This window comes from Chlamydomonas reinhardtii, chromosome 12, assembly GCF_000002595.2.
Source record: "Chlamydomonas reinhardtii strain CC-503 cw92 mt+ chromosome 12, whole genome shotgun sequence".
Lineage (NCBI taxonomy): Eukaryota > Viridiplantae > Chlorophyta > Chlorophyceae > Chlamydomonadales > Chlamydomonadaceae > Chlamydomonas > Chlamydomonas reinhardtii.
This window is the reverse complement of record NC_057015.1, coordinates 1,904,979-1,918,562: the sequence shown is the minus strand read 5'-3', so window position 1 is coordinate 1,918,562 and position 13,584 is coordinate 1,904,979. Positions and strand designations below refer to the sequence as shown.

At 63.7% G+C, this 13,584-nt stretch overlaps 3 protein-coding genes across 3 annotated transcripts; 1 reads left to right on the top strand and 2 right to left on the bottom strand.

The window, feature by feature from the left end:
* Positions 1-2,752, bottom strand: CHLRE_12g510850v5 (uncharacterized protein). The gene is made up of 6 exons (XM_001691004.2): positions 2,618-2,752; positions 2,339-2,494; positions 2,093-2,222; positions 1,724-1,902; positions 1,249-1,420; positions 1-933 (listed from the first exon to the last, which is right to left on the bottom strand). The coding sequence occupies exons 1-6, from the start codon at positions 2,704-2,706 to the stop codon at positions 820-822; spliced, it is 840 nt and encodes a 279-aa protein (XP_001691056.1). The 5' UTR covers positions 2,707-2,752; the 3' UTR covers positions 1-819.
* Positions 2,753-2,800: 48 nt separating this feature from the next.
* CHLRE_12g510900v5 (uncharacterized protein) lies at positions 2,801-7,842 on the bottom strand. The gene is made up of 11 exons (XM_043068236.1): positions 7,276-7,842; positions 6,894-7,018; positions 6,629-6,699; positions 6,148-6,282; positions 5,865-5,949; positions 5,504-5,670; positions 5,176-5,295; positions 4,872-4,970; positions 4,590-4,700; positions 4,164-4,262; positions 2,801-3,913 (listed from the first exon to the last, which is right to left on the bottom strand). Exons 1-11 carry the CDS (start codon positions 7,647-7,649, stop codon positions 3,437-3,439), a joined length of 1,863 nt encoding a protein of 620 aa, XP_042918131.1. The 5' UTR covers positions 7,650-7,842; the 3' UTR covers positions 2,801-3,436.
* A 120-nt stretch (positions 7,843-7,962) lies between these two features.
* On the top strand, positions 7,963-13,568 carry CHLRE_12g510950v5 (uncharacterized protein). The gene is made up of 10 exons (XM_043068237.1): positions 7,963-8,139; positions 8,217-8,291; positions 8,427-8,575; positions 8,850-9,052; positions 9,223-9,350; positions 9,455-9,712; positions 9,958-10,162; positions 10,313-10,532; positions 10,637-11,280; positions 11,389-13,568. Exons 1-10 carry the CDS (start codon positions 8,081-8,083, stop codon positions 12,985-12,987), a joined length of 3,540 nt encoding a protein of 1,179 aa, XP_042918130.1. The 5' UTR covers positions 7,963-8,080; the 3' UTR covers positions 12,988-13,568.
* Positions 13,569-13,584: the final 16 nt, after the last annotated feature.

Sequence of the window (13,584 nt, the reverse complement as noted above, 5' to 3'; positions counted from 1 at the left end):
CGGTCTAGAACTCCACTGATTCTGGAGTCCTGACCGCCCGCTTGCGCCCTGCACATCCGGCACCAGCCGTTCACAGGAGGTGCACCTCTTGCTGTCCACGTACTTGCCTTTACAACTTGGCCTTGGCAGACATGCAGTGCCCAAACTTGTCACACTAAACGGGTCAACATCACTCTGTCTGAGATAGTCTGTCAAGCAGGTAACTTGTCAACCGCTCCGCAGTCAGCACACATCACGCTTGTATGCGCGAGATTCCCGGCAGCAGGAAAACTGCCATTCTGTAACGCCATGCAGCAATGTCAAGCCGCTTGTCCTATCCCAAAGCGCCTTCCTGAGAATCTCAGCCTAATCTAGATACCGCAGAAACAGTGCCCTCCCCGGGTGCGACATGCCCCCTGCCCCATGGAGAGTAAGGGCCATTCGTGGCTCTCGCCAACGCCGCGTCCAACATTATCCAGCCGCTTGTCCTATCCGCTTGATGCTTGCACCACAGACGACTCTAGCACAGGGGCGCGGTCAGCACGGTTGTCAAGACTTCAATCGCCACCCGGAGCGTAGAAATGTCAATCCGCTAAAATCCGCTGCGGCCCTACAGCCGCGGATTCTCTTCAGGCTGTGCGCATGTCCTACGCCTTTGGGGCAGGCACCCGACACTATGGGCCCGCGTCCTCACTCGCACAACCAGCTCCCCTTTGCCGCTCTCCTTCTGTTCCTCCTCATTGCCCAGCGGCAGCTGCTGCTCCCCAGCCTCCGTCCTGTCAACACGCCGCCCTCTGCGCCTCCATTGCTCCACTTCAGCTCCGCCGCCAGGCCATATGTTTACTTGAGGTACACGTTGGCAACACCCAACGCCATGATGACCAGGAATGTGCTCGCTTGCCGCATGGACGGCCCCAGCAGCGCCTGCAGCGGCGTGGTCAGAAGCGCCAGAAGCTGCAGGCGGGCGGGCAGAGGAGGGCGGGCAACAGCAATTGGGCGGGTCAACGTGGAGCTGTGTGGGTGATATGGGCAGGATACTGTACCCAAGAGCTGTGGTGCCGCCTCACGGGCGTATTGCCTTCGACCGCGGTCATTTCCACCCCAGAAGCTGAACGGGAAGCGCTGCACTGATGTATTTATGTGTCGACGCATCAAGCTGCTCAACCCAATTCCAACCCTGTCCCGCGTGCCTGACCTCCAATCCGCGATCGTCGACCCCCGCCCCCGATTCCTCGTCCTAGCCGCTGCGCTGCCGCAGCATCCACTCACTCCGCAGCACGTGCCCAGCACGATGACTGTGGTGAGGATGGCGCCCACGATGGGGTTGCCACCGAAGAACGGCCCCTCCGGATCGCGCTTCACGCGCTTGTTCTGGAACTTGTACACCGAGTAGGCGAACGCGGCGGCCAGGGGGAAGGACTGGTCCGTTGCGAACGTTGCCCTGCGGTAGTGGTATGTTTGCAGATGGCCGAGTCAGGACAGGAAAGCTCAGTAGTGTCAGCATCAAGGCTTGGATACCGCAGAGGACCGCGACGCTGTCGACTAGCACACACGCACACGCACACACACACACACACACACACACACACACACACACACACACACACACACACACACACACACACACACACACACACACACACACAGAGAGAGAGAGAGAGAGAGAGAGAACTGAGTGACGTTGTGCAGCCCTTGAGCCCCGGAACCAACCAGGCTGCACATAAAGCGACGCGCCCGGACCCACCAGAGCGACAGTACGGCGAATACAGAGCCCTCGTTGATGAGGGTGCGGGTGGTGATGGTTGGGTCGATCAGGTCGTTCACCTTCTTCTCCCACGTCGCCTTGGCCTCTCCCATCACATCGCCCCGCTTGCCCAGGCGCACCGGGCGGAAGCCATACTTGTGCCGCGCCTTCAGCTTCTCCTACACAGCCGCAGGCCAGCCCCCGGAGAATACACAACGTGATGCGCTGTCAGCCGCAGCGCTCAAGCAGCCAATTGAGAGCTAGTCGACATCATTCACATTACGTCAAATTGTCTTTCTAGCTGCTTGCTCGCGTCCAGGTGCCAGGCATGTGCCCGGCCGCCCCGGCTCCAATCCCACGGCCCCGCACCTGCGTGATCCGGTCAAATGCCAGCTCAATGGCCTCCCGGCTGGGCTCATGCCACCGGTACAGCTCGTACAGGTAGTTGCGGGCGTCCTGCACCTCCTCAAATGCGGCGTCCTTGCCCAGGCCCAGCAGCCTGCAGTAGGGGGCGGCCGCGAAGATTGGGTTAAGCACTTGTGCCCAGCCCCTCGCCCTCGAACCCAGACCCCGTCGTTGCACGCCAGAGCCGCGCATGCGCGCCTACGCAATTACCTGTATGGGTCACGCTCCCCAAGCCGAGGGAACGGCTTGTAGTCTCCATCTGGCCGAGACTGAGCGGACGAGGCGTCGCCGGACGAGGCATCGAACGCAGCGCTCGCCGCAGGAGGATGCGGAAGAGGCAGCGCTGTTTGCGCGCGGTGTTGATGCCTAGAGTAAATTAAGTTTTGCGGCGTCAGATCCCATTTAGCAAGAAGACCGTTCGCGAGGTGCAAGGTGATGGAAGCGCCGTCAACCACCTACTCTAGCTCACTCTATACATAATTGACGCACCTGAAGCAATGAGGAATCCGCACGACGGGACGGCTGCAGCAGGGGCCTGCGTGGCCCAGTTGGGCCGTCCTCCCCACGCTGGACTGCATTATCCTAGTGTTGCTAGCTTCAGATTTGGTTTATTGAAAGGATTAAACTGTGTCTGAGGTTTAACAAAACTGCTTGGCCCAATTCACCGAGGAGAGGAGAAGGGGCTTGGTCGCCTCATGCGTGCCTCATGCGCTGTGCTGCAAATTATCGCGTTACCTTGCAACCAACATTCATATGCGCTCCCACGACTGCAAATTGAGCATGCTGCAGAGTTGAGTCAAGTCCTTTGCAAGTGTGCTCGTCGTTGCACCTGTGACCTAAACGGTTGTTGCAATGACCTTAAATTAGTGCAGTGGAAACATGGATGCTGAAGGATCTACTGTCAGTGTACTCTCCACAAACAAGCCCCAGCATGCAGACGAGACCTACAAGGCGAGGCACGTACTACCTGTGACGCCAAAGATTCGTAATGAAGCGAATGGGGCTGTTGAAGTTTGGCAAGGGCTTGAGCAGCCGCGTGCCCAGCCCCGGCCCCACTCCCCGCTGCCCTGCGTGCCTCCTTGCGTGGCTGTCTCCCGTGTCCCCCCCCCCCGCCCCAACGACGAGGGTCTGCGATCACAGCTTGGAGCCTATTGCATTAGATTAAAGACGCAGGTCATATACCAGCGTCTTATTCGCTGAAACCTCCCAAAACTGCAATAATAACATCAACCCGCCAAACTGCCATCCGCCAAACTTCTAGCCCGCCCCACGCGCACAATCCCAATCTTCCAAAGCGGCAACGGCGCCTTACAAGATGTACCGGCTCAGGTCCTGCTTCTGAAGCAGGCTGCTGAGCGTGCGGTCCACGTGCGCCTTGTCAATGAAGTACTTCACCTTGGGTCCCGTGTACGCGCCCTTCTTGCCCTTACCCTTGCTCGTCGCGCCCATGACAGCAGCCGTAACCGCGGCCGCCGGCTGCGCCCCTTGCGCCGGCTCCACTGTGCCTGAACCCACCGGCGCTGCGGGCTGTTGCCCGACCGCGATCGGCGGCTGCGCCGCTTGCTGCCCGCTCGCCTGCTGGTGCTCCTGCTCCTTGGTCCGCGCCGCGGCCACCAGCTCGGGTGCGGAGAAGCTGACCTCCTCCACCACGCGCTCCAGCACGGCGTGCAGGCGGCGCGCGCCGATGTTGTCCAGCGTGCGGTTGACCTCCTCCGCCACGCGCGTCATCTCCGCCAGCGCGTCGGCCGTGAACTCCAGCTCGATGCCCTCCGCCGCCAGCAGCACCTGGCGAAAAGCAGGGGCCAGCAGTCTTGCTGTATATGGCTAGTCCGGCTGCCCACTCAACCATATGGCGGCAAATGCCCTACACGCTAGCCGCAAGCTAACGTCTAGCATGCACTGGCGTACAGGAGGTGCAAAGCTTATGAAGCCTAGGCCTGGAACGCATGTTGTCCCCGCATCCTTACGCAGTTTACCCGCAAGCCGGCCACCGCGGGGCCCTGTCAATGCACAGACAGCGCCAGCCCGCCCGCACCTGCTGCTGCTTGATGAGGTTATACTCGGGCTCCGTGAGGATGCGCAGGAAGTCGTGGCGTGTGAGGGGCTTAAGCTCCACCCGGATGGGCAGGCGGCCCTGTGTCGCACGACAGGCGGGGCAGCGCCGTTTGCTGAGTTATGTGCTGTCAACAAGTCACACGCATGACGCTACTCAAACAGGGAGTTGAAAATCCGACGTGCACTGCGCTGCAATACAGAGGCTGCCGCACCGTGTATGCACTCGCACAGCATTGTGCCACGCAGGGCCACCCAAATGCGCACTGCAATGTTGTTTTGTTTACGGTAGCTTCCCTTCCCTAAACCCCACGCAGCCAGGCATCACCACGTCAGTGTGCCTGCCAGCAACGGGTCATCCAGCATTCCAGCCAGACCATCAATCCATGTGATCTGCAGCTGTCCGCACCTGCAGCTCCGCCATTAGGTCGGAGGGCTTCACCGAGTGGAAGGCGCCCGCGCAGATGAACAGGATGTGGTCGGTGTTGACGTTGCCGTGCTTGGTGCTCACCACGGAGCCCTGCGAGTGCCGGAAGCGTGTGGCCAGCGGGCGGCATTCGTAACATGAAACCTCAACACACCTCAGGTGTGGCAAGAAAATGCTACCACAACAATCACCCCAACAACGCCAACCGTATCCTGCGCCCGGATATTTGCACAAGCGTCCACCCGCCCCCATGTTCCTCCGCACCTCGATGATGGGCAGCAGGTCGCGCTGCACGCCCTCGCTGGACGGGTCCCCGCTGCGCCATGACCGCTCGCCGCGTCCGCCGCTCACAATCTTGTCAATCTGCATGTGCAAGAAGCCCCCGCAACGCGGTCAGAAACTATGCTAGCCGTCAACCACAATAACGTAAACCACACCTCCGCCTACCTCCTTTGCCTTTTCCACCTCTTGCCAGCACTTCTGCTTGCCTGGCTGGCGCGGCCTCCAGCACGCACCGAAGCCCCAACCCCTTCCCCCCCGGCACCCCTTCGCCCCCAAAGCGGCGCACCTCGTCAATGAAGACGATGCCGTCCTGCTCAGTGGCAGTGATGGCTTCCTTCACCAGCTGCTCCGGCGGGAACATGCGCTCCGCTTCAGAGTCCTCCAGCAGGGACCGCGCCTCGCGCACCTGCGCACCGGCAGCCACGACCATACCCAGGAAATTCACAGCCCGTCCAGACGTGCGCCGCACCAACAACACGCCGACGCCCCGCCCCTACAGCGCACACGGCTTCTGCGCCTGGGAGTGCAGGCTCACAGCCCGGTGCCGAACCCGGTGCAAAGTGCCACCCGTGCCGACCCAATTTCAGGCCATGCTCAGACACGCCGTGCCTCACCCGCAGCGTGCGCACGTCCCGCTTGCCCGACATAAGCCGCTCCAGGTTGATGACCACCGGCCCTTGCGGCCCGCCGCCGCCGCCGCCCAGGTCGATGATGCCCCCGCCGCTCCCGCCGCGACCGCTGGAGGTTAGGTCCACCTCAATAAACGCGTCCTCCAGCTCGCCTGCGCGTCCGGAGATGTGTGCGGTGAGTAGTATTTGAGAGGACCAGGAATGAGGTCCATGATTAGAAGAAAAGCAGGCGCAGCGCACATCACATGCATGTGTGACACTGATACGCGGCGGTTGGCAAACCCAGGAACCCATGCTGCTTGAGCGCCACCAGCGACGCGGCTGCTCCGCCTTGAGCCCCACGCACCGTTCCGCAACCGTGTCCGCAGCGCATCTGCGCCGCCCAGGTGGTCCTGCCGCAGCAGCGCCGCCAGGATGCGCTCCTCTACCGCCTGCAGCGGCGTGCGGCGTGCACACTGTACGTCCGCATATGGACTGGTAGGGTAGGCCGGCGCCATCCCTGACTTCTACACGCACGGTATCATCGTAACAGCCCAGCCCAGCCCACTGTTATTTCCGCAGCCCAGGAAGCCCGCGCGGCCATTGTTCCCGTCCCAACCCACCCCGCTCCGCCCAGTGGGACCACACACCATTTTCAGCGCCGCCTCGTGCTGCTTGCGCAGTCGGCTGCGCACCAGGCTTATGCCCGCCTCCAGCAGGTCCCGAATAATCGTGTCCACGTCTCGGCCGTGGTACCCGACCTCTGTGAACTTGGTCGCCTCAACCTGCAGGTGTGTGAGGTCAGCAGAGCAGGGAGGCGATGGAGGCATGGGCACAAGGCACGGGGACGTGTGGCGAATGATGCGGCCATGCAGGCCGCCGAAAAAGAAACGGTGCGCTGGATGGCCTTTCAGGAACTTGTTCCGGCAGTAAATTATGAATGCGACATTACAAGAAGGGACAGGCCGACCAAGCAAGGGTGCCCAGCACAGGCCAGCACCCAGGTCAGGAGGGAACCATCTCCGGCCCGAAGGGAAACCGCCCTCCCCCCAGCTGGCTGCCGACCTTCACCAAACCGTGCATTGTTACTGCGCAAAAAGAGTGAATTATGCTGGTACAGCTGTCCCGCACCTTGACGAACGGGCTGTTGGCCAGCTTGGCCAGGCGCCGCGCAATCTCGGTCTTGCCGCAACCCGTGGGCCCTGTGTCAGCAGGTTGGTCAATCGCGTTTGACATCCCTCCTCAAGTCTTGGAGCTTTGGTGCGAAAACAACTTGCGACAACGACCGCCTTGCCGGCCAGGCGAGCATTGCATCAGTTGAGGCCGGCAGCAAGGCCCCAGCGCCTACCACGAATCACAGCGCCCCAACAATTCAACACTCCTGCCCCGCCCTCACCGATAAGCAGAATATTCTTTGGCACGATGTCATCCCGGATGGTGGCCGGCACACGCTTGCGGCGCCAGCGGTTGCGGTACGCTACAGCCACGGCGCGCTTGGCGTCGTCTTGCCCAATAATGTACCTGCCGTATGACGCTACATTCAGTACTAGAGTAGTGCAGCACTGAGTATATCACAACCGCCTCGACACCAACGCTACGCTACCATGTTACGGACGGCCCCGCCGCCTGCTTGGGATCTGACAGGTGGTGTGCGCTGGTCTTCCACACCGCGCTGTCCCCCACCCGTGGCTCTTACTTGAGCTCTCGCACTCCCCGCCCATAGCTCTAAAGTCCAAACCCCCCAAATTCCATGCAACAGCAGCACTGTGTAACCTCACTTGTCAAGCAGCTCGACCACCGATTTCGGTGTCATCTTTTCGTGCAGGTCATCGGAAGCCTCGCTGGGGCCCTCCGACAAGCCCGAAACCGCGAACACGGGGGGCGGTTGCGCCTGCTTCACAGCGCTGCTGCTGAACGCGCGCGCTGAGGAGAGGCTGCCGTGGAGTTGCAGCGCTGGGGCGGAGTGGCAAAGGTGGCCTGTGTACTGGCTGTTAGCGGGTGTCGTGGCGCCTTGCCCTACTGCGAGCTGGCCTGGCTGCCCCCACAGGCCCTGGCCCGCGTTCGCAGCATCTGACGCGACGATAGTGCTCCCTCGCCCGGTCCCGGCGCGGAGCTTGTGTATGAGGCTCAAGCCCAAGCCCTTGCCTCGCATCTCTCTTGCCCGAAGACCAGATAGCCTTGATGCGCCGAGTTTACAATGGAGCCGATGGACCTCTTATATGGTGTTGCTTCAAGAAGTCAGCAGGCCGATGAATTTAGGTACTGCAGGGAGATTCACTGTCAGGTTGTGCAACGAGACTCGGTGTGGGTGGCCTCGGCGTGTGAATGTAATTATGACAATAAGGATTGACATCAGATTTGTTTGCGTACATAGCGACAATGGGGCGCACGGGGACGGGTGATGAATGCATGTTTGCACCTGCCTGATTTTCCAGGCTAGGAAGCGGTCTTGGCACACACATAATCTCTTGCATGTTCCAATATCAACCACTGCTGTCAAGCTTTTAGGTATAGAAGTATTTGGTAGAAGTTTTCGGGACAGGTTTGACAGAGCCCCAGCTCGCAGTCCCGTTCGGGGCCGACATGGCGGAGCAGGATGCAAGCGTAGAGCCCAGCTCAAGGCCCGCGCGGAAGTATGAACGGTGAGCGGAGGACTCCCGGGATCGAGACGGTGTACAGGAGCTCTTCTTTATTATACATTCGGTGCGGCCCATGACAGGGATGAGCTTATGGATATTGGGCGGAAGTGCGAAGGCAAGCCGCTGCCCAAGGGCGTGAGCCTTGCAGAGCTCAGGTGAGCACTGTCAGCACTCCGCGCGACGTGCGCATTTGCCGCATGCCAGGTGCATCTAGTGGATTGAGGTACCAGAGCCAGTTGTTTTAGGTCTCAGATCGCTGAAGGGTGACCGTGCTGGGCTCCGCCTTGCAGCCTCATCGACCCCGCCACCATTGACTCCGAGCGGTCCTCCTTCGAGAGGAGCTTCTCCACGGGCACGGGCGACGATGGGCCCAGCTTCAAGCCCGCATGGGCGAAGGGGCTGCGTGGGGGAGATGGCCCTGCGAGGCCTGCGTACCCAGGTGCGCGGCCATGGCGTCAATGGGGTACAGGCAATGGGGTTTGTTCAACGGGGCCTGTCCCCGTGGCCTGTCCCTGACAAGGCCGCAATCACGCACTCGACCATTCCGGGCGCGTACCATCAAGATTGGTGTGTAGGATCCTGCATGAGTATTGGAAGTGCATGCATGGCGGAGCTTTCTTTCGCCACAGGAACGTGGTGTGAAGCGGCATCTCATCACACCGAACACGTGACGAACCCACGCCTTTCTGTCCATCTCCCTTCCCCGCATGCAGTGCCCATCCGCAGCAAGCTCGTGGACATACCGGGCGGCGACGATGAAACCCCGGCTCGCTCCAGCATGGAGCGCAATGGCAGCCTGCCGCAGCCGCAGCGCGGCACCGCCTGGGGCCGCGGCGCTGACGACCGCCTGGGCACCAGCTTTAATGAGCGCGAGCCGCGCGACCGCGAGCCGCGTGGCGGCCGCGAAGCGTGGGAGGTAGGTCCCTGCTAAGTGCAGGAGGCGCTGCAGCGTGGGATTATCCTGACGTACCTCGCTAATGCCCGGCCTGGGAATGGCCCGAGTGCAAGGTCTCGTAGTACCTCAAGGGTGCTTGTTCTCTGAATCAAGCCCCCACGACGTGCTTGGTATTGCGTGGCTCCCTGCAGGTGGCGCGCTCGCCGACTGGGCCACCCGGCCTGGCTGAGCGCGGAGGGCTCACCGCCCGCGGTGGCGGCCGCTGGGGCCCTGAGCGCGAGAAGGAGCCTGGCGCCGCCTGGGGCCGCAGGGACGACAGGTGCGCAGTAAGCCGGTCCGCTGTGTGTGCATCTATGTGCACGCTTAGCTCATACTATGGGGACAGCAGCTGAACATATGCGTACACGGTTCTGGCGACGACAGGTGGCGCGGCGAGGATGGCGAGCGCCCCCGGGGCCCTGAGCGCGACCGCGATACCCCGTTCGCCGCAGCGCGGGAGCGTGAGCCCCCGGCCCGCGACGGCGCCGGGACGGACCGTGACCGTGGCGGCGACCGCTGGGGCCGCCGCGAGGGCGATGAAGACGGTGGCGGCGGCCGCTGGACAGACCGGCGGCGTAACGAGCCGCCGCCGCCGCCTCGCGGCCACTACGGCGAGCGCGACTACCAGCGTGACCACCATGGGTGAGAAGCCGTCGGATAGGGGTTGGGATTGGCTGGGGCTGTGGGATTGGCTGGGGCTGTGGGATTGGCTGGGGCTGTGGGATTGGCTGGGGCTGTGGGATTGGCTAGGGCTGTGGGATGCTAGTAGGCAGAAGTTAAAAGCGCAGCAGGGCAATGCGCAAATGAGGGCATGTAATGCTAGAAGCAACACGCTCGCATCGTATCGGGCCGTTGCCGCATACTTGGGGCACACTGCTGGCTTACAGTGGCCACGACCCGGAGTGGATGGCTGAGGAGGCTGAGAGCCGGCGCCCGCCGGGCGGCCGCGACGACCGCGGCCCGCCGGGCGGCGGCCGCCTCGCTGGCGGTGGTGGTGGCGGTGGCGGAGGTGGAGGTGGCGGCGGGCGGCTCACTGCCGCCGACGTGGAGCGCGAGCGTCAGGCATTCCGCGCCATGGCCAACAAGGAGAAGGTGAGCCTGGACATGGACCCTTTCCCCGACACGCCTTGCTGTGGCCAAGCCGCTGCTTTCTCCAGGACAGCCACTCCAGCCAGCCGGCTGCTGCGCCCCAGTGCCGTATACTCAATATTTGATGGTGTGCTGATGTTGGTGCCTGTCCAGGACGCGGCCAAGCCCAAGCACGGGCTGTTTGACGTGGAGGAGATTGATCTGGACGAGCTGCGGGAGGACGACGACGACCACCACGGGCGCGGCCACGGCCACGGCAAGCCCGGGCAGCAGCAGCAGCCGGCCGGGCCCATGCGCGGTGCCATGGGTGTGGAGGAGCTGGAGCGGCGCATGGCGGGTGGGCCGGGTGGACCGAACACGCCAGCCAAGCCGGGTGAGTTGGGGGTTGCTCTGGACAGGGCGTTTCGCAAGGGCTTGTCCTGCTCTACCATCCATTGAGGCAGTGCGCTAACACATCCTTTGTGTATGTGGCTGCAGTGGCTCCACCGCCGGGCTTTGGCGGTGCTCCCACAACAACACCGCCGCCGGGCTTCGGGCCCGTTGCTGCAGCAGCTGGGCCCGCGCCCCCTGCTGGTGGCGGTGGCGGTGGCGCTGCTCCCGGTGGCGGCGGCGGCGGTCTGGGAGCCCTCCTGGGTGGCGGCGGCGGCGGCGGCGGCAGTGGCAACGCTGCTGGCAAGGCGCTGCTTGGAATGCTGAAGAAGACCAGCGACGCAGCAGCGCCTGCTACCGCGCCACCGGCGCCTACACCCATCGCGGTTCCGCTGCAGCAGCCTCCTGCGCAGGCTGCTCCTGCGGGCAGTGCGCCTGAGCAGGGCTCCGCACCCACGGCTCCACAGGCTCAGCAGCAGCAGCAGCCGGCTGCGCCGACCGCCGGAGGCCCCGCCATGGACGCGAACGCTGCGCCAAAGCCAACGCTGCCAGGCATCCCGCTCATGCCGCTCGTGTCGTCCATACCGGAGGGCGTCCGCAACGCGTTCGGGGAACCTGGTGGCGGCGGCATGGGCGGTGGCGCTGGTGGTGGCGGCTTCGGGCCATCGCCAGGATTGGGCGGCCCACCGCAGGGTGGCCCTGCGGGCGGAGGCTTTGGAGGCGGTCTTAGCAGCATCTGGGGAACACCATCGGTGAGTACGGCACTAAGGCTGTATTCATGCAGCTGACTAGACTCACAGGCGCACTTTCCAACTACTTGGGCTTTACTGCGCGTTGGTTGCTGTGTCGCCCCCATGCAGTTATTCCCCCAGCCTAACAAGCCGGACGGTGCTGCGGCCCCGCCGGCAGCTGGTCCCGCGCCCTCGCCCGCTGGTGCGCCGCCGACTGCCGCCGCGTCAGCATCGTCGGGTGCTGCGCCGGCCCCCCCGCGCCCTGCCGGTGCCAACCAGCTGCCACCCCAGCTGCAAGCGCTATTTGCGCCCACTCCCAACGCGCAGCAGCAGGGCCAACCGCAGCAGCAGCAACAACTACAGGGTCAACCCCAGCAGCAGGGACAGCAGCAGGGCATCAACATCCGGAGCCTGCCGGAGTCGCACCCGCTGCACGCGCTGTTCACTCGGGCGTCGCAGGGCAACAAGCCCGGGGCCGGTCCTGGGCCAGCACCTGGCCAGCAGCCTCCTCCCGCGGGGCCGCCACCTGGCCAGCAACAGCAGCAGCAGCCGGGAGCGCCGCCCATGCCTGGCATCACTGGGCAGGCAGGACCTAATGACCCACTGGCGATGCTGCTGGGCCAGCTCGGTCGCAACCAGCCCGGCCAGGGCCCGCCACCGCAGCAGCACCAACAGCAGCCGGGTGCTGGCATGCCACCGCCAGGCATGCCGGGCTTCCCGCCTGGCATGGGCCACATGGGCATGCCGCCCCCGCCCGGCATGCCCCCCGGCATGCCACCCTTCTTCCCTCCCGGCCCCGGCCAGCCGCCCATGCCCGGCACTCGGCCGACCTTTGGCCCTGGGCCCGGCCAGCAGCAGCAGCAGCAGCCTCTGCAGCAGCTGCAGCAACAACTGCAGCAGCTGCAGATGGGGCCGCCGGGTGGGCAAGGCGTGTCGCCGCATGCGATGCCGCCGGGCGGCTTCATGCACATGCCAGGCCAGGGCCCGCCACCGCCCGGCGGCCCCGGCCAGGTGCAGCCGCAACAGCAGCAGCAGCCTGGAGGCCAGGGTGCTAACATGGTGTCGCAGCTGCAGCAGATGCTGCAACAGGCACAACACCAACACCAGCAGCAGCAGCAACAGCAGCAGTCTCAGGCGCTCACTCAACAGCAGCAACAACAGCAGGCGGGCGCAAACCTGCTGCAGCAGCTCATGGCGGGTGCGGGTGGCGCCAATGCCGGCGCGCCTCCCCAGGGAGGCATGAACAACGCCTTCCTGCAGCAGCTGCAAGGCATGCAGGGCGGTGCACGGCCGCCGCCCGGCATGCCCGGGGCTCCGCCGCAGCAGCGGCCGCCTATGATGTCGGGCGGCTTCCCGATGCCGCCCATGCCGGGGGGCCCCGGCGGCTTTCCGCCGCCCGCCGGCGCCTGGCCGCCTGGCGTCAATCCCGCTCTGGCGGCGGCTGCAGCCGCAGCTGCAGCAGCGGCTGGCGGTGGCGCTCGTCCGCCGGGGATGCAAGGAATACCCCCGCCGGGCATGGTGGGTGGTGCGCCTGGTGGCGTGGGTGGCACCTCAGACCTGGCGCGCATTCTCAATGCCGCGGCGGCGCTGCAGGCGGCCGGCGGCGGGCAGGGGCGTATGCCCGGAATGTCGGGACCGCCGGCGCCGGGCGGCGCGATGCCAGGCAGCGACCTGGAGCGTCTGCTGCAGATGCAGGCGGCGGCGGGGCGCGGCCAGGCGCCTCGGTAGGCAGCCGCGCAACGTGCAGGACATTGTAGGAACGTTGGCAGCACCGCGCCGGGCGCAGAGCCACTGAGGTCGCGTCAGCGGCAGGTCTGAAGGGTAGTTCGCAACTGGTACCACGCCAGGCAAAGGCCCGGCCCGGCAAGTTCTTTCAGCTGTTGCTGGCCTTTTCCATGTGTAAATGTCGTTTAGTGCGCGTGTGTAGGGGGTGCAGGACAAACGCCTGTAAGCTCGTCCTGACGGCTGTTACGTCCTGGGCGCTTGCTTTCGTGAGATGTCAGGGCACTGACAGAAGGGATGTAGCGATGAGTTCAGTGCGTTATGAGGGTGTTGGATTCGTATATGCTGGTTGTCCATGGGGCTGCAGACAATAGCAGGCGGCAGAGTAGCAAGGTGTCTGGGATGCGCTGTGGTGAATTGGATAAGGTTGGGGGCGAAATGACATACCGGTACTTCAACAGGCACTGTCTGATATGAGCACCAGAACTTGGGGAGCAATGAGCTGGGTGTGGACTCGCTTGATGGCAGGATGCCATGGGCGTGCATGTAGTCTGCAACCATGTACCATAGGGTAACATGTACATTTACAGTGCCCTCCACCGG

Bases quoted from the DNA above. Each gene is read 5' to 3' on its own strand.
- CHLRE_12g510850v5 (XM_001691004.2), bottom strand. From the start codon at position 2,706: ATGCAGTCCAGCGTGGGGAGGACGGCCCAACTGGGCCACGCAGGCCCC. The intron at 2,495-2,617 runs GTGCGTCAATTA...AATTTACTCTAG, and splicing joins CGGATTCCTCATTGCTTCAG to GCATCAACACCGCGCGCAAA. The intron at 934-1,248 runs GTGAGTGGATGC...GCCCGCCTGCAG, and splicing joins TGCTGGGCACGTGCTGCGGA to CTTCTGGCGCTTCTGACCAC.
- CHLRE_12g510950v5 (XM_043068237.1), top strand. From the start codon at position 8,081: ATGGCGGAGCAGGATGCAAGCGTAGAGCCCAGCTCAAGGCCCGCGCGG. The intron at 9,351-9,454 runs GTGCGCAGTAAG...TGGCGACGACAG, and splicing joins TGGGGCCGCAGGGACGACAG to GTGGCGCGGCGAGGATGGCG. The intron at 10,533-10,636 runs GTGAGTTGGGGG...ATGTGGCTGCAG, and splicing joins GAACACGCCAGCCAAGCCGG to TGGCTCCACCGCCGGGCTTT.
- CHLRE_12g510900v5 (XM_043068236.1), bottom strand. From the start codon at position 7,649: ATGCGAGGCAAGGGCTTGGGCTTGAGCCTCATACACAAGCTCCGCGCC. The intron at 5,296-5,503 runs GTGAGGCACGGC...GCCGGTGCGCAG, and splicing joins GGGACGTGCGCACGCTGCGG to GTGCGCGAGGCGCGGTCCCT. The intron at 4,263-4,589 runs GTGCGGACAGCT...CGTGCGACACAG, and splicing joins ACCTAATGGCGGAGCTGCAG to GGCCGCCTGCCCATCCGGGT.